Source organism: Zeugodacus cucurbitae, chromosome 6, assembly GCF_028554725.1.
Source record: "Zeugodacus cucurbitae isolate PBARC_wt_2022May chromosome 6, idZeuCucr1.2, whole genome shotgun sequence".
NCBI classification, from domain to species: domain Eukaryota; kingdom Metazoa; phylum Arthropoda; class Insecta; order Diptera; family Tephritidae; genus Zeugodacus; species Zeugodacus cucurbitae.
Genome location: NC_071671.1, coordinates 30350270 through 30369614, shown reverse-complemented (window position 1 = coordinate 30369614; position 19345 = coordinate 30350270). Strand labels below are relative to the sequence as shown.

Sequence of the window (19345 nt, the reverse complement as noted above, 5' to 3'; positions counted from 1 at the left end):
TCAATTTGCGACTCGTTGTTATCATTGTGAACTGAAATACAAATTTCACCAGCTATGCTCATATATTTAGTTTGTAGAAATCATATGTAGAAGCCAATCGCAAATAGAAGGAGTCTTTGAACTTTGCCAAGTTGGGAATACGTACCAACCACCATAGCATTACCAACGGTTATAAAGCAAACACTTCATATTAAGGACTATTTATTTTCTTGTTCCAATCCGTTTTGTTCGGTGCAAATGCAACCGTTTTAAGGCGTTTAGTGTATTGCAACGCATTGACTATACAAAAAAGATGGGTGGCTGAATTAACTGCTTATCAAAGGGACACCAGTTATCGAATTGGGCATCGACGCATAATTGTAAGGTCTGCTTTCGTTATCATTATAATTTGTTATATCGTGGTTTTACTCCAATCCTCATCGTTGCATCTTTTAACCGAATACCACTACAACGAAGTTAGTAGTTATATTATATGCATTTTGTCGAACAACTATTCAAAAATCGATAAACGACATTCAAATGGAACTTGTAATTCAAAGTGAATTTGTAATTAATGGAATGGCAGGCGCACCATATCTTGCTGTTGCTTGCGTAGTCTACATTACCTCGCGGATCAGTAGTCCGTCTCATCGGATGTTGACATCCCCCAAGCTTCCACACCATAAAGTAGGACTGGAATAATAACGGACTTGTAGATTGTGGGTTTTGTACATCGAGAGAGACTTTACTTCTTCTTCTACTCAGTCTATAGTATCACCTGTTGGCGAGAGTGATTCTGCGTTGGATTTTAAAACTGACATTGTTGTTGCTGTTAATACTGATTCCCAGATAGACGAAATTATCGGATCGTATTATTTTCTCCAGTATAAGCTTAAAGAAGTCACACGATAGTGAGTAACCCTGCCTGAAAGCTCGTTTGATACCGAACGGCTCGGAGAGGTCCTTCCCGATCATGACAGAGCTTTTGGTGTTGCTCAACGTCAACTTACTCAGCCATTTTAGTTTTGCAGGGATACCAAATTTAAACATAGCGGCATAGAGGCAACTCCTTTTCGGCCTGTCGAAAGCAGTTATAAAATCGACAAAGAGATGGTGTGTGTTGATTCTCTTTTCACTCATCCAAGATTTGGCGCATGGTGAAGATCTGGTCATTTGTAGATTTTCCAGGTCTAAAGCCTCACTGATAAAGTCCAATCAGTTTGTTGACGGTGGGCTTTAGTCTTCCACACAGTACGCTCGATAGAAACCTTATAATAAACAAAATTGCCAATGACATCCATAATATAAAATTAAAACATGGCGATACTACTTATTTAAGAGAAGATATAAATATAATTGCGCTTAAAACACTTTAGAAGATGCTTTCAAAATTATAATAGACGCAAGACATTATATTAAGTTTGGACCACAGAGCAAAACTATTTTAACACAAATAGTAGAGTTAAACCATATGTATATCACCGGTTTTCCGAATTTTGTTTGAAAGCAAATGGTGTTCCGTACTACAATAGAGTTCTAGAAACCATTGAAATTATGTGGTGTTGTGAAATGTACTACAATGGAATGCATTGAACACACCGAAAGCTTTAAGCTCTTTTCTTGTAATCATATGTTTTCTGTCACATCAACAAACAAAGTAAATTTAAAATTAATTGAAATCAAATAACAAAATTTGAAAAATGATGTGAAAAATATGTAATATGTATGTATTAATATGTAATATGTAATAATTTTAATGGACAATAATTTTTTAAGATTGCTTGGAGTTGTAACTAAGTCAGGATCAATTTTCCTGCCTGTTATTCATAATTATATTTTGCTTGAATTTATTTGCATCAGCAGATGGATGTAAACATAGTACAATACTACATGTATCACTATGCTGGTATATGGTTTCTTGAGCTTTTACAGAAACCATATGTCTGTCTTAGGCATTAAATTCAGCAACGACCAAAGCAATGTAAATACTTTAATTAAACAATCCCCAAATGATTCGAACGGCAATAGACTGTGATAACAACAGAGGAAACAATAGGTGTATTCGGAATCTGTTATATTCGTAGTAATTATTTACTCTTTTTACAACGAATTCAGAAATACACAAGAAAATCGCGAACACAGCCTTTGCAATGTCGTTGTAAAATTTGTCGAACAGCTGATTTTTGTGCAACAACAAATAAACAAAAGTGAGAAATATGCCGCGAAAAAGCGAAAGAACTGAAATATTAGATTTTATTGTTGATAACTGTGACGGTAGGTAACTTAAATACTTATAAATAAAGAGCTATTTATTCGATTTCCGTATTTGAAGATGCCGATGATGCAGCCGTCGATGATATTTTAGACTGCTCTATGGAAGAGGTGATCATTATATTGCAGTGCCGCCGAGGAATTGAGAAATTTATTCCAAGAAGTATAACTTGGCGTTTGGATGTGTTAAGTGAACTGGATGATACCAGGTTGAAGCAAATGTTAAGGGTGGATCGATTATAATTCACTCATTTGGTTGGGTTAATTAAAACAGATGAGGTTTTTAATCGACTTCACTCATGCAAACAGTTTTCTATAGAGTTGCAAGTTGCAGTTGTGTTATACAGACTTGGGGCTTACGGTGAAAATGCTTCCATAAGGAAAATAGCATCTATTTTTGGAATTGGCGATGGAAGCACAATTGGCGTTGTAACAGAAAGAGTATTTAAAGCTTTCCAACGATTAGAGAGAAAAATTATATTTTGGCCAGATTACGCTGAAAGAAATTTAATAGTTTCCCAAACGTTCAACGAACTTCCATATTGCATTGGTTACGTAGATGGAACAGAGATTGCTCTTGCCGAAGCGCCCGTCCATAACCACAAGACGTATTTTTCTAAAAATCGCCGTTACTCTATAAAAGCTCAAGTGGTTTGTGACCACAAATGCAGAATTCGACATATTGTAGTGGGTCATGTGAGTAGCGCTCATGATGCTAAAGTATATAAAACCTGCACTTTGTTTCTTGAATAGTCGAATTTTTTTTCAGGATTTCAGTGGTTAGCAGGTGACTCAACTTATCCGATTTCCAAAACGTTAATAACACCATATCGAAGCAACTCAAAGCAATTGGACATACAAAAACCCAATGAATTTAATCGACGCCATAGTAAGTATCGCGTACGAATTGAAAATTGTTTTGGGTTGTTAAAAGAGAAATTTAGTAGTCTAAAGGAGCTCAGAATGCGAATTTAAAACAGAGCAAGTCACAAATTTTATTGTGATTGGTTTCGAGTCTGCTGCATTTTGCACAATATTTTATTAAACCAAAAGGAAATAGAGACAATATCTGTCGATCAAGAAAATCGAGAACCAAACCAACTAGAAGAAGAATTCCAAACTAAAGCTCCAGTTACCGCTGCTTGACTTGGCTCAGCTTCGAAAAATTTGGCTTGGAAAACTTAGATGCAGTTATACTTCACACAACTTCAACATCAGCTGTTATTATTATAGTTTCTGGGTAGAGTTGCCAGATGTGCAGATTTAGCTTTAAAACTAAGTTTTTTAAATTAAAATATCACCAAGATTGAAGATTTTAAAACTAGTATAAAAAAAAAATCTTCACTATTAGGAAATCTGTGAACACGTGAAGATTTTCTGTTTGAAAGAAAACTCTTTAATAAATATGTATATGAATATAGCTTTGAGCAGAGTAGCACAAAAGAAACGTGCACGCGTAGTTCAGTTTTTCTACATTTAGAATTGTTAGAAGATGTAATAAATTGGAGCCAGCCAAGCGTATAAATGATAGGTGAATAAATAATTTATTCAAATTGCATTTGAACATTTACAATCAATTTTTCATTACATAAATTCGCAAAATATTTTTTTTCTGAGCAGATCACCACAAATTCTTGCAGAGATTCGCAATAGTTATGTTTCTGTTGCAAAAATTACCCTCATATCGTACCTATTTTATTTGATTTGTTTATTGCACTTAAAATTAAGCAAGTATTTGCGTTATAAATAATAGTGTCATAATGAGAATGAAAAGAGAAGCAGTGAGAGAGGGACAGCAGTTCAAATGTCAACGTAACTTAGAGTTCTAAATTCATCAGACTTTGAAGTCAAGTCATGCGTTCGGTAATCAAATACATGCAAGGCCCATTAAACGAATCTTTTATGTGACAGTTCTCAAGTCTCTCTAGGTCAAGTCAAGCATCGGTAACTGGAGCTGGATACCCGACAGGACAGACTAATAACAGTAAAAGATTTTGAAGTTAAAAATAAATTTAATAAACAAAAAGTTTAATAAGGCACTCTTTCATATAACAATAGATTGTTGTTCCATAAATAAATAAAAGAAAATATGTAATTTTTGGTTTCTGTTTTCTGAAAGAAACTTAGCTTCTGTTTTACTGATTGTATTTGAGTTCTAGCTCATAACGTGCTAGCCGCTCCTTCATCTCCAGCTCCATAGTCAAAATTTGTAATTTATCCTACATTATCATGTTCGCTTTCATTCGTTGTCGCAATTTCGTCAACGAACGTACATCCACTGTCATATTCGCTCTGCTGAATAATTTCACATTCACCATGATTAGTTTTACCATCTTCGGACTGGAACACGTACTGTGTTGAGTCAGCCGATTTGCTCTTAAAAGATATGCTCTGCAATCGCTTATAATGGGGACACATCTTGCTCAGTTTTTCTAAAAGCGTAAAATAAATATATACTAATATTATAAAGAGGAACGGTTTGTTTTTTTGTTTGTTTGTCTCGAATAGGCTCCGAAACTACTGAACCGATTTGAAAAATTCTTTCACCGTTGGAAAGCTATACTTCCCTGAGTGACATACGCTATATTTAGTTAAAAAAAAATAGGGTTCCTTACCAAAACTCCGATAATGTAAAAAAAATACCAAAAAACTTTCTTTAATCGCGAATGCTGCGAAAACGATTGAAGATATAAAAAAGTGATGTACTACAATTTTGTAGAACTTATCATTATCTACAAAAAACGTCGCGACATATCTCTAACTATAATAGTTTTGTCACTATAAGCGATTTTATATAAAAAAATTAATTATAATACCACTACTTGAAAAGGCTCTTTATCTGTACCTAAGTATTAATCCTTATCGAAAAAAATTGTTTATTATTTAAGATCGCTTCAAAATTTATATAACTTTATTTTGTAGAGTTGTAGGCGTCACTCGGGCACGGTGGTACGGGTGGGGTTTAAGATCACTCGCGCGGTCGATTCCCTACTGAATGGTCCTGTGCGGAATTAAAAAAATTGTCGCTTGATAATAATATAATATAAAAATGAATTGCTGTTCGTTTGTGCCACAAAAAAACGAGAACGGCCAAACCGATCCGGCTAATTTTAGTCTTGAAATATTCGTGGAAGGCCATAAAAAGATTAGAAAGTGAGTAAATATGGAAAAATTGTGAGAAAATTGAAAGATAATAATAAGAGAATTTTATTCGAGTTGAGAAGAAAAATATAAAAACAGAAAACAAAAAAATATTATTTTGAAGGTTATCATTGTTGCTTTGTAATTTTTGTTATTGCTCAATTGTATAAGATTGTGTCGATAGCCCAAAACAATTTGTAACAAATAAGGAAAGGCTAAATTCGGGTCCAACCGAACATTTTATACTGTCGCAATTTATTGATGTAATTTTATTAAGATAACACACAATTTGACCTACATATTCGGCATAAAGTCCAATAGAAAATCATCGTATATAGTATATGAGGGCTGATGTAATTCCAGAACCAATTTCACTCATTTTCACCACCATGGTTAGTAGGCAAACAAACGGCACATTCGGCCTTGAAATTACTCCTAAATTGCAAATGAACGAAACACCAGTCGGCAAAATCGCCAAAAATAGCGCTATAACGAAGATGTTCCAAATATTCAAGAAGTCGCTGGAGGTCCGGCACAGGACTTTAAAAGGTCTTGATTGTCGATGAACGTTTTTGATGGAGCCAGCATTCTGTTAGCAGGTGATTTACGCCAGACTCTTCTAATTATTCCTGGATCAACTGTTACTAACGGGCTAATCGCATGCCTAAAATCATTTAATTTGTGGCGACACATAAAGAATCGCCAATTAAAAACTAACATATGAGTGTTTTTGCAACAATATCAAATTGCGAATGTAGAAGCAGTTGGCAGTTGACACCTCGATGGATTAATAGCATTTCCAACAGATTTCTGTCACTTCATGGACTCGAAAGAGAAGTTTTCCTGACATGAAACCTCAATATGATAACCATAAATGACTTATTGAATGACCTTTATTGGTGGTAAAAAAAAAGATATCGATGATCTTAATGCGACAATTTAGAATTTCGGTCCAAGAAGTTGACACACTGTTCTGCACTTTCTCTACTGTTCTGCTTTGTTGTATGCGGTGCGCATGATGCGTACTCTCCACCACACTGAATTCCAATCTGCTGAGATGCCTGTTTCTAATAGTTATTGTTTTGTAAAAAATTTGTGCAGAAGGCATCTGTAGTATAAAAAGATATAAAAGCGTCCATACAAATAAATATAAACAAACAAAATCGGAATAGCTGCAAATTACTTCAAACGACGGATGCTCCTGCAAATAGTTAAGAACTTGTCCCACTTCTTCTTCTGTCCATTTCTTATTAGGTTTTTCCCGCCGCCTTATTTTATCCTTTTTTAACTTCTGTAAAATAGACTTTTTATTAAAATATTAAAAAAAAAAATCTTAGCAATAAAAACTTACAGCGTCCATCAGTTCAGCCATCTTTTTAATTGGGATCAGCTGTGAGAAATGTACAATGCAAAAACCTCAATTACAATAGGGTCCCACTATTGTATTTTCTTAGACTGTTGTATTTGAATGGTACGTATATTTTGTTGTTGGATGATGATGAATAAATATCTGTGTTTGTTTTGTTTTACATCAATATTGAAAACAAATTAGTAAATATTTGAGTGTGGTAACTAGCATGGAGGAACTGTTCTTTGTGTGTCCGGCTATTGCAAAGTTCTGATATGTAGATGAATTAGTGCCGCACGTTGTTTAGAAGTCGAATATTCCATTTACTCTTTTGAAGTCACGATTCCGATGCCATTCTTCATTAGCTGGTTAGAGTTTGGAGCAGTAGGTATTTTAAAGAACCTTTTTCGGCAACTGTGGACCAATTGAAATTTCTTAAAGAAGCCGAGGAGCTCATTAACTCCATTAAAGTTCGGACAAACTCTTTTAGTTTTATAAAAGGTTGGCTTCTAAATATAAGTAGTTTGAGACATTTGTGTCGTTTCTGGTCACATCAGGGATTTAATGACAAGAAAACTGATTCTGGATAGACTGGACAATTTTTCGGACATATACGTAGAAGGGGGCGATTTGATGTAAGAATAAGCCTGGGGCAATATATTTTCAGACAAGCCTGGGGCATAGTTTATATGCGTTGCGTAGATAAAAGGAATTGAAACAACATAATTGTTAATTGCCATTACCAAGATTTGATGGTGGTATTACTGAGGAAAATTTCTTCTATACTATAGAAAAGCAATATAGTAATTATATATATTATTTGGCGTAGGAACCGCTTTAAGCGATTATAGCCGAATCCACCAGAGCGCGCCACTCATTCCTCCTTTTTGCTTTTTGGCGCCAACTGGAAACACCAAGTGAAGCCAGGTCACTTTGCACTTGGTCTTTCCACCGGAGTAGAGGTCGTCCTCTTCAGCGGCTTCCTCCAGCGGGTACTGCATCGAATACTTTCAGAGCTGGAGTGTTTTCTTCCATCCGTACAACATGACCTAGCCAGCGTAGCCGCTGTCTTTTTATTCGCTGAAATATGTCAATGTCGTCGTATAAATCGTACAGCTCATCGTTCCATCGTCTGCGGTATTCGCCGTTGCCAATGTTTAGAGGACCATAAATCTTCCGCAGAACCTTTCTCTCGAAAACTCCTAGTGCCGTCTCATCGGATGTTGACATCGTCCACGCTTCTGCACCGTAAAGTAGGACGGGAATGATGAGGGACTTGTAGAGTTTGGTTTTTGTTCCTCGAGAGAGGACTTTACTTTTCAATTGCCTACTTAGTCCATAGTAGTACCTGTTGGCAAGAGTGATTCTGCGTTGGATTTCAAGGCTGACATTCTTGGTGTTGTTAATGCTAGTTCCCAGATAAACGAAATTATCTACAACTTCAAAGTTATGACTGTCAACAGTGACGTGGGAGCCAAGACGCGAGTGCGCTGACTGTTTGTTCGATGACAGGAGATATTTTGTCTTGTCCTCATTCACCACCAGACCCATACGCTTCGCTTCTTTATCTAGTCGGGAAGTAAGTAATTGTCAAGTAGTAAAACCACCTTCGAATTTATAGATTTTTTAACAAAAATCGAAGAAATTTATACACAACAATTTGATTCTACTTGCTATAACATCGTATTTTCCCAAATATTGTTTGAAAAAATGGTGGACGTAGATACTATTGTTGTGAAAACTGTAGTTACGACGTGTTAAAATATCTCTATAAAAGAATTATAACATATTTCCTTTTAATAAAAAAGTGAAACATACTGATTTCAAAAACATAATTTTTTTGTGTGTTACACACAACAGAAATCTTGTCCGTTTGTCTGTCTATATGAGTCGGAATATAATCTGGATCTGTTTGTTTGTCTTTTTGAATTTTTGTCTTATTGTTGTTTGTCTGTTTGTTCATATGTTTGTCTGTTAAGTAATTTTCATTGTTAACTTGATTTGATGTTTTGAAAGGTCGAGTTTTTTTGTTATTATTAGGTTCGTACGCTTATTATTGTTTTTAAACCGTTTTGTGTGCCAAGTTTAGGACCCTTTTCTCCTCCACTATTCTTTTGATAAGGTTTTTTACTTAGGATTTATATTTTGTATGATTTTCTGATTTTTGATATTTTGTATATATTGTTATTGTTATCGTTTTTTCTTGAATTATCTTAATATATAAAAATCACGTGTCACGTTGTTTGTTTTCGATGGACTCCTAAACTACTGAACCGATTTTAATGAAATTTTTAACACTGTGTGCAGTTTGGTCCAACTTGAAAGATAGGATAGTTTATAACTCTTCTTATAGTTGCATTATTTATTTATTGCAAATTATTTGTTTATTATTAGCAAAGAGCTATCCACCAGTTGGTGGCGCTAAGTGCGCTATGTTACAATAGATGGCGGTACATTTATTTCTAAATTTTCATGGATTTAGGCTGTCATAACAAAAGCTGCCACTTGCTAAAAACATTAAATGAAAATGCGTTGTTTGAAGTTTATATTATTTGTGGTAAAGTTATACGAATCTATGACTTCCAATATTCTAAATTTAAGAAAAAATCACATACAATCCGTGAAATAAATAAAGTTATGTACATATGTATGGTCAGACAAATAAGCAACCCTGCAAGACGGAGGTAACAAACTGCACAAACACAATCAAACTTTTTCAGATGTTTACTCATACAATTACAACACTTACATTTGTTTACAACTTTGAATTGAATTGGAGAAAGCTTTCGTTAGAAAGAGAAAAAATATTGCCACTGTAAGCATATTGATATAATAATATGCTAAAAGAAGACAGATATGACATTAAAAAAAGAAAAACTGAAATTGAAGCCGCAATTTGGCCATTTTATAAAAAAATTGGCGTAAGGTTATTTTTGGTTAAATTTTATTATTAATATTAATTGATTTTAATTTTTATGCAGGAGATATGTAAAAGTATTCAATTAAAAAGGTAAGTGTGATTTGTGTTTATCTAATAATTTGTGTGTTTTTACTAATACAGCTTTAATGAAATTGCAGGCAAAATCAACGCACAAAGACCGGGACTTGATACAAAAGAAAATGTAAGTTATTTTAAAATTATCTTAATTAATACCTAATTATTATTATATTTAAAGTGTGTAGTTCAAAAGTGAAAAAAATAAATAAATGAATTGGGTAAACAAGCGGTTGGTACCTAACTCATTTAAATAAGTGCTTTCGGATGTCAGGGTATCTGCTCGTTTGCAGAATTCTGAACATATTAACCTCAATGGTTAAATATAAACTGATTAATTAATATTAAAAGCTATATAAATATATAAGGAAATATATAAAAATTCAAGTGCAAAATTAAAGAATATTAATATTAAAAGAAAAGTGCTAAATATAAGAAGAAAAATAAATATTAAAAGCTTTGTAAATACTAGTGGCCATTGTATAGCGTGTAGTTCTATTATGTACTATTTTACATAAACTCATCCTTCGTTTTGTTTTTCTGTTTTAGGTGTTAGATGCCTGGATGCTGGGATGGAATTTCTTGATATGTTGTTAGCAGGTTTGCGTAAGGTGTATCCAGTCCACACCCAACATTGTTAAAATATATACATATATTTAGAATAAGAATAAAATAAGATTATATATCATTTGAATTTGTTAAATTAGAACATAAATTGCATAAATATAATAATTTATATATAAATGTAATTTTTATATTAATAACTTGTAAATGTAAAAATTTAATAATAAGTTTAACTGTTTAAGTTTATATGATTGTATTATCTACATATTTGATTTTGTAATAATTAAAAATGTAATAAAATAAAATAAAAAACAAAAAGAAAATAATTATTTTTAACTGTTAGCGGAAAAAGATAACAAATATAGGTAACAAGCTGCTAACCAAAATAATGACCCGTACGGTAACAAATACATCTGTTCTGAATAACATAGGGATAACATATATGCTAACATTTGCTTCAGCAGAGGTAAAAATATGAAAATATATGAGGCCATTAACAGACTGTTAGTTGTCAAAACTTGACCAATAGGAGACAAGTATAAGTGTTATCGTAGAACGAGACCACTTATGCAAAATGTAATTGGATAGAGTGAGAAAACCGTTGAACGAGTAGGGGCATAGTGTTACTTCTTTCCCACGCTTCGAACAAAAGTAACACACAAATTAATTTTTGCTAATGTTTAGAGTAACATAGCTGTAACATGTTAGCTGAAAATTACCCGTCTTGCAGGGAATGAACAGAGTTCAAAAAGCGTTTTAACTATTTCGAATAAAAATTGGGTGGGGCGAAGTTCGCCGGGTCAGCTAGTCTTAATATATAAAAATCACATGTCACGTTGTTTGTTTTCGATGGACTCCTAAACTACTGAACCGATTTTAATGAAATTTTTAACACTGTGTGCAGTTTGGTCCAACTTGAAAGATAGGATAGTTTATAACTCTCCTTATAGTCGCATTATTTATTTATTGCAAATTATTTGTTTATTATTAGCAAAGAGCTATCCACCAGTTGGTGGCGCTAAGTGCGCTATGTTACAGTAGATGGCGCTACATTTCTTTCTAAATTTTCATGGCTGTCATAACAAAAGCTGCCACTTGCTAAAAACATTAAATGAAAATGCGTTGTTTGAAGTTTATATTATTTGGATGTGAGTACATTCATTTGAATATTTGTACGTTAGTTTGTGGTTTGTCGAAGTTTTCTAGCGCTTTTGGATACATATTAATGCATTTATATATTCATTTATACGTGTGTGTAAATATGTGTGTTTTTTTCATAAAAATATTTCATTTTCAATATATGTTCGATTGTGTGTGTAGATAAAATTTGTCAGTACGTGTATACTTTTTCTGTAGTTGGCTTTGTATATTTTTACATTACCGCAAGTGTTTGAATATATTTACGATTGTATGTATATTTTCTGATTTGTTGGTTTGTGGTTGCATATCATAGCTGGCTTTTGAAAATTTTTACATTGCGGCAGGTGTTTGTTTATATACGTGTAGTTGATTGTATTTTTTTAAATTTGAATTTGTTTTTGTGTGACGTAATGGTTGGCGATCCTGTTGAAAATCGATCAATAAAAATCACACAGCAGGACATCGCTCATTTGACACACTTCAATATCCTCTAATGTTTTGACAAGGACAGGACGAATATCATATAAATATATGAATTTTAATACAAACTATACATTTTATAACTATATTCCTAGGTAATAATTTAAATGTATTAAAAAATAAAAAATATATATATATATATGTATATAAATTATTCACAGCAAAGCGTGCCCGGGTTTACTAGTATATATATTTTTTTTTTTGTTTATTACAAGTAGATTGTTTTGCAATCTGGAACTAAATGTGAATGAATTGTACCTGAATTTTAAATAATCATTTTGTTATTGTTTAATTAATATAAGTAGTTTTGTGTGGAATTGTATATATTATATGGGTGAAAATAGGCCTCCTGGGGAACCGAACATCCAAAAAAAATCGGTAACGCACCTATATTGCAACCTCAGAGGTGGTGAGGAAGAGCAATACATACGCAATTAATATTTTCTTTCCATAGCCACAAGAATATTTCCATTTTACAGTGGGTTTATTTAAAACTCGTTGGGAAATACGATAGATAGTATATCGATCAGGTGATCTCAGCTGTGAAAAAATTCTCCTTAACCAGATGAATCTTTGGCTACTTGTATGCTTATACAATGTAAAGCTAGAAATTACCAAATATATGTACATCTGATTGCTGTTTTTGGCAATTACGTCGTATTATATTTTAAAAATTTATCAATATAATATCGAATAAATTACTTGGGACGATATTTGAAACTAAAGTAAATGACTGACAATAAATAATTTATTAATTTTAATAATAAAAAGCAATTAATATATTCATATATGCCCGTATCGCATCGTTATCGTATTTTTATATAAATCCAATTCGAATTAGTTTAAACACTCATAATTTGTGTTTCAAGAAGCTTTGCTGGCAGCTAGCAGTACAGAAACAGTCTTACGTACATATATGTCCCAAAAACAGCTGATTTATAAATCTTCAACGGCAGTGAGAACAGGGTAGATTTGGGAAGCGTTTAAATCACTTCAAATTTTAGTTGGAACATAACAAAAGTCTGAATAAATAGGTTTACAGCCCTATTCTGAAAAAAACTCATAACTAAGGTGAGAGGAAAATTATAAGAGATTGAAGCTATTCTGGCTCGAACCTCATAAGAAAAAGACACATCGTGAGGTGAAAAGCATTTTGCTGTCAAACAGCTATTTAAAAAATAATAAATAAATACAAGTTTGAAATGGATAACAAAGAAATGTAAGTAATTTTGGAAATTTAATCATTTCGATGTAAATATAATAATTTCATCTATTTCTAGGCGTACCAGAATAGAAAGGACAACTCAGGAGCAGCTGCAACATTTATAATGTTTTGCAAGCAGCATCCTGAGTTGCAAAGGGGGAAGCTAACTGCGATCAACCCTCAAGGGCTTCAAATGCTTTGGTCGGATTTATACTATTTTTGCCACCGAACAACCTCATACTAAGATTATGCTTGCACTTAATTTTGCTCACATATTAATCAATATATTAGATTGTATCTACCTTATTCCAACAAATTAAAAAAACACGAACCGGCTTTAGTATACCGTCCACGATTTCGGGGTTAAAATGGTTGTGGGCGGATAAAGAAGGTACGATATTACAGATTACGAATATATATAATTATAGCCGCCACAAACTTATACTTAGCAAGTCATGTACTGAAACTCCAACACATTCAAAGGAATTTCAATAACACCACTACCCTGCCAGCCAGACCTAACTACTTTCTCAATAGGTTTCAACACATTTATACATTTTTTTGTTAAGTACCATACGTCATTTTTTAAAACTTAATTAGAATTTCACAAACAAAAAAAATGGTTATCTCATTTCTTCTTCTTATTGAATGGGTACGAATGAGAAAACATGATTGTCATTAGTACCAAAAGAAAATCCTAAAATGAGAAATAAAAAAACGATTAAATGACGTTTGTTCAGAAAAAATGGTAAGTTTGAAAAATATTGTGTAAATTTTTAAATATAATATGTACTTAACTAATTTATTTTTTATAGCATTGGAAACATTATTATCAGTTTGTCGTCTCATCGTATCACTATGAGAGGGAATGTTTTAATCATTGCAAGAACATAAAATAGCCGAAACATCGTTTAACTCATCTGAGCAGAGGATTAAAGATAAGGGGAAGTCCGATAAAAAAGCGGCATTTATTAGAATAAAGCAGCATAAATAAATTGTTGGCTAAGTTGTACAAAAAATAAAGATGAACAAAATTTCCTACGCAATTGTTGCGCTTGAAAAAAAAAATACATTTGTAACAGTGCGGGTGGTAATTTTTCATTGAAAAGCGGTTTGCGCAGTGTAAATTCTAAAACTATAATTATATTGTTATACGGAGTGCAAAAGAGAACAATAACATGAGCGCTGCGTAGCCTAAAATGCGAGAAAGATGAGTCATCACAGCACCCAACTGAACAGCACAAAGAGTAAAGCTTAGAAGCAACAAATGCAACAGAGAGTGGCAGTCAACAACGGCCAGCAACAAACATGAACGCACCAACAAGTAAGCAGGTACCGGCAAGAGAGCAGACAGCAAAGAAAAACATAACCCAAGGTGAGAATGCACAATATTAAACGGATATCTAGGACCTCCCTTCTACGCCTATTAATAAAGGTGGGGGTATTACCTACATTCATGATCAGAAGGTCCTTAGAATTAAAGTATTCGAACAGGGCTAATCCCCTAGGATTACAGTCTGAGCTGCCCCAGGCCGTATGATGGGAATTAGCGTCCGTTCCAATGATTAGTTGCATACCTGTTTTTCCTGCGTACTCCGTTATCTTCCTCAGCTCTTCCGTGGGGGGCGGAGATGGGGAGTCGAAGGGAGGTAGAGTGCCACCAAAAGCAGTGGTTGGTCGGTTACTTTGACCACAGTGATGTCCTCCGTAGACAAGTCTGCTAAAAGAGAAAAGTTATAGTGTTTTTTGCATAAAATGCAGGTCCTTGGTCTGGATCTGCCATTAGCATAAAATATTTTAAGATTTGCCGAGCTTAATCCAGTGACCCGATTACCAAAGATACTGGGTTCCTGGATTAGGGCAATGTCAGCCTTACCTTTTTCTAGTCTGTCGACTAGATTCGTGGACGCCACACTGCTCCGGTGGCAGTTGATCTGTGTGATCAGCATTGTGGGGGCTAATCAGGAGCTTATCCTCTGACAGACCTGCTGGAAGTCGACGATAGGATTAGGTACTTTAGACCGTCACCGAAAGCCGCCTCAAACAGGGACTGCTGCTCCGTCGACATGCTCCCCCCGGGTCTATCCGTGTCTATTACCTCATAGTTGAAAGGATGAGCCACCTCTGCGTAAGACCTCTTATCCTTTTCTAAACTGGCGTTGCTCTTCTTGCTGGTCCTGGAATCTGAGGGTCCATTGCTGTCCTGCTCTGGTGGTCCCTTGCAAGGAGCTTGGTGTTTAGCTCTCTTCGAGCTTTTTGGTTCCTCCGGTGTTCGGAGTCTTTTCCCTGACACCGGGGGAATTTCATTTGTACCGATCGGGGTGGTCCCACTGCCCTGAAGGCTTGTTCCGGCAGCCAGTAACCGCTGTTTGCGCGCTGCGCGTCTAGCGGCACCAGAGCGTTTACCAGACTTTCGGGCAGGGTTCCCTTCCCCCTCGGCTTTTTGTTTTGGCGAACATTTTTTTTCGTCCTTGAGCGGGGTTGGGGCCTCCAGAACCCGTGGGTTCCACCTAGAGTAATAATAATTTTTGGAGTAAGTCATACTGCCAACTACAGGAGTTGTCCTGTTTATAAAGATTTGAAATCGAAGTTGTCATAGGGAATTCAAGCACAGACCAGAATCCAAATCCTAATAATTTTAAGAATAATGCTCTGCAAGGAAGCTATACAAATGTCGTAAAAGGCAACTCTGTACAAATGCAACTGCCGCAAAATCCTCCAAATGGATGTATTGAAACTATGATACTAAATCTTACGCAATGTATGACATTTTATTTATGTCTACTATGCAAAATATGATATAAGATTTAATAAAAACACAAAATCGAAAGTTTATTAAATAAAAATTTAGCCTACTAAATATATGTATATGGAATGCTAACGGTATTAACCAACATAAATTGGAGCTTATTAGATTTCTGCCTGAAAAAAATATAGATTTAATGGTAATATCAGACACTCATCTAACAAACAAAAACAATTTCAGAATACCGGGACTTAGACTACAGTCCAGTTACAAGCTACAACAATGAATGGCAGTTAAATCGTCACCTTCTATTCAGCTTCAACTAAAATCTGCTGTACGAAAAATAAAAACAGCGCTTAAACGCAGGGTACGACACGATAAAATTACTCCAAAAATGCTAATTGAGTTACCAAATATAATTCAACAGTGCTCTCCTTGCTCTTTAACGCTATTTCAATTGGAGTCTTATTTAAAAAATAGAAAGTTTCCAGTAAAGTTGGAGACTTTATATCTGAAGAACAACCAATAAGAGCTGGTGTACCGAAGGGCAGTGTTTAGGGCCAACTCTATACAGCAGACCTTCCAACAGCAAGTAATGCTTTGACATTAACACAGCTTTAGTGAGCCGAAATAAATGCCCAATTATAGCATCAAGAGAGTTAGAAGAGAATTTGATTTTTGTCAAAGAATGGCTAGCCAACTGGCGTATAAATGTAAATGAACAAAAGTGGAAGCATGTTACATTTTCCCTTAGACCAAAAACGTGCCCGGCAGTTAAAATTAACAATATTTTAGTACCCCAAGCGACTGAAGTAACATATCTTGGTATTCACTTGGATAAAAGGCTCACGTGGAGAAAACACATTTCGAGCAATATAACCTTCATGAAGATAAAAACAGCAAATTTAAATTGGCTTTTAAACAAAAATTCAAAACTTAGCCTATTGGTGTTATATAACGAGGTCATAAAGCCGATTTGGATGTACGTGTTTCAACTGTGGGGCACGACCTGTACAAACAATATCGATATAATTCAGAGATTCCAATAAAATATGCTTAGAACAGTCACGTGCTCACCATGGTACATGCGCAATGAAAATATCCATAAATACCTTGGTATTCTCATGGAAAAGAAAGAAGTAGAGAACAACAGAAATAAATATTAATCAAACTCCGAGATTGCCCAAACCCATTGGCTAATGATTTAGTACGTTCTTGTAATCAATCACGTCTAAAAAGAAGAGATATGCCAGCACACTAAAGAGCAACGTTTCACCATAACAACTTGGTTAGAATGCTATATATGTATCCTCATAAGGCGGTGGAGGCGTGAGTACATCAGCCATTGTCAGTGAGGTACCTGGCGGTAGGTATAAAACGCTAGCGGTAAAGACCCCCGAATACAAAAACTCAATATGGACGTCAAAAGGGAATAACAGCGGGCTGGGATATCAGCTCAAACGTCGGTGGGAGACGAGGCTGCTACCACCCTCGGGCACAGCGACTTTTCAAGCTGTGTCACCAGCGGCCACACCTCCACTGCAATGGGAGCAGGTTGCGGTGGCTGTACTGCTACCGCAGTAACCCGCTGGGACAGATGTCGCAGGAGCGGTGGAAAGTAGTCGAAATGAAGCTACTAGAAGCGCTCTTCTCGAGGATGGACACCGATCCAAGCGCATCAATGCCAAGGTTTGATGGAGCGGGGTGGCTTGGTGGCGTCAAAATCTTTAAATGTAAGGACGACCCGTCGCTGACATGAATTGGAGAGATAATGGCGACTTAATTAGTCTTGCAGGAGGTGGAGGGGTCACCTGATCAGCACTCTGAGGTTAATGAACCAGGAGCTGACGGTACTTCAGGTGAACCTCCACAAAAGTTAGATCGCATCTGCCGAACTCCTTCTCAATCTATAGAAGGGCGGCTACGACGTGGCTTTAGTCCAGGAACCATGGATAGCATCGGGTAACGTGGTCGCTGGACTAAAGTCACCAAACTACACAACTTATACCCCGAGCGTCACTAACAAGGTAAGAACGGCGATACTGGTAAGCGAAGAGCTGTGTTCCCATGTTAACTTAAATCTCTCCACAGATGACCTGACGGTGGTGGCGGTAAAGGATTGCAGGGATGAGCTCATACTCCTTGCATCCTGTTACCTGCCACATGACGGCGAGGCACCGATTGCAGAACTCCGGAGGCTGGCGGCTACATCCATCAGAAGGAAACAGTCGCTGGTAGTTGGAGCTGACGCTAACGCGCACCACACGGTTTGGGGAAGCCGAGATATTAATGCAAGAGGTTAATCCCTATTAAACTTTATATTAATAATTAATCTAGTGATAGCAAACCGAGGGGAGGATATATAGGACCAACTTCGAAAAACGTCCTCGACATTACACTTTACACCAGTAGAGGTACAACGGTAGGGACCTGGAGGGTGCTAAGTACACCGTCATTCTCTAACCATAGTTATTTACGTTTCTCTATTAGAACGGGGGTTAAAGCTAGACTTGAGGCTAGAAGAAACCCCAGAATTACAAACTGGGTACGATACCGACAAATACTATTTGGTAAAAGACGTAGACCGTGAGTGTTCAACTCTCCACAAGAGTTAGAAGAGGGTGTGAATCTCTTCTGTAGCGCTCTTACTAAGGCTTATCATTCCACTTGTCCTATGCGGAGAGAGAGGAATGTTGGAATGAATATAAGGATCTGTTAAGAGACTACAAAAAGTTAGTGCGCAGGAGCAAACGGCAGTCGTGGAAAAACATTTGTAGCAGCTTTGAAAGAACAAATGAGGTGGGAAGACTTAGAAAACTGTTAACTAAAAGCCCCCTTTCGCCAGGCCTGATTCGCAAAAACAACGGATAGTGGACGGAGAATTGCAGGGACTCCTTAGAGGTTCTAGTTAGCGTATACTTTCCGGGATGCAAGAACACGGTTAACTCTACACACGAAGGAAATACTGATGTTATCCTGCCCGAGTGCATAATTACGGAGGAAAAAATAGAATGGGCAATCCACTCCTTCGACTCTTACAAATCGCCCGGTACGGATGGCATCTTTCCAGCAATGCTACAGAACGCAATGCAGCTGCCGTGGTTGCGAGTGATATTCAGAGGATGTCTAAGGTTTATTTATGTACCGCACTCATGGAGAGAGGCTAGGATGGTTTTCATACCGAAGGCAGGAAAAAACAATACAACCTACTCGAAAGAATTCCGACCCATAAGTCTAACCTCTTTCCTTATGATGGCGATGGAGAAAATACTATACACATATAAGGCACACAGCGCCTACTGGCAGCTTGTCCAAATCGCAACATGCGTACACAAAAGGCAGATCCGTGGAGACTGCACTCCTTTCATTGGTATACAATATTGAAAAGGCTCTAGAATATGCTCTGGGAGCATTCCTGTACATTTCGGGAGCATTCAATAATGTGTCTACGGAATCCATACTGCGAAGTATCGAGTC

At 35.9% G+C, this 19345-nt stretch overlaps 1 protein-coding gene and 3 long non-coding RNA genes across 6 annotated transcripts; 3 read left to right on the top strand and 1 right to left on the bottom strand.

Annotated features, from left to right (window-relative positions):
* The first annotated feature begins 1790 nt into the window (after positions 1–1790).
* On the top strand, positions 1791–4087 carry LOC128922661 (uncharacterized). The gene is made up of 3 exons (XR_008471843.1): positions 1791–2253; positions 2312–2946; positions 3020–4087. It is a non-coding gene; the product is annotated as an uncharacterized LOC128922661 (long non-coding RNA).
* Positions 4088–5629: 1542 nt separating this feature from the next.
* On the bottom strand, positions 5630–7273 carry LOC105219557 (uncharacterized). Of its 2 annotated transcripts, none has more exons than XM_011195781.3 (3): positions 6743–7273; positions 6575–6682; positions 5630–6499 (listed from the first exon to the last, which is right to left on the bottom strand). In XM_011195781.3, the coding sequence occupies exons 1-3, from the start codon at positions 6761–6763 to the stop codon at positions 6248–6250; spliced, it is 381 nt and encodes a 126-aa protein (XP_011194083.2). In that variant the 5' UTR covers positions 6764–7273; the 3' UTR covers positions 5630–6247. The 2 variants fall into 2 exon arrangements, with proteins under 2 accessions (XP_011194083.2, XP_054089867.1); XM_054233892.1 differs by having other exon boundaries at positions 6575–6694; positions 6743–6778.
* Positions 7274–7934: 661 nt separating this feature from the next.
* Positions 7935–12176, top strand: LOC128922660 (uncharacterized). 2 transcript variants are annotated; one of them, XR_008471841.1, is made up of 4 exons: positions 7935–9660; positions 9721–9749; positions 9818–9861; positions 10284–12176. It is a non-coding gene; the product is annotated as an uncharacterized LOC128922660 (long non-coding RNA). The 2 variants fall into 2 exon arrangements; XR_008471842.1 differs by having other exon boundaries at positions 7941–9749.
* Positions 12177–12326: 150 nt separating this feature from the next.
* LOC128922751 (uncharacterized) lies at positions 12327–19060 on the top strand. Its single transcript, XR_008471929.1, has 3 exons — positions 12327–13870; positions 13938–14497; positions 16109–19060. It is a non-coding gene; the product is annotated as an uncharacterized LOC128922751 (long non-coding RNA).
* The last annotated feature ends 285 nt before the right edge of the window (positions 19061–19345 follow it).

Coding starts and splice junctions, on each gene's coding strand:
- LOC105219557 (XM_054233892.1), bottom strand. CDS start 6,763: ATGGCTGAACTGATGGACGCT. Junction 6,695..6,742: donor TGGCTGAACTGATGGACGCT/GTAAGTTTTTAT, acceptor TTTAATAAAAAG/TCTATTTTACAGAAGTTAAA. Junction 6,500..6,574: donor AGGAGCATCCGTCGTTTGAA/GTAATTTGCAGC, acceptor TTTATACTACAG/ATGCCTTCTGCACAAATTTT.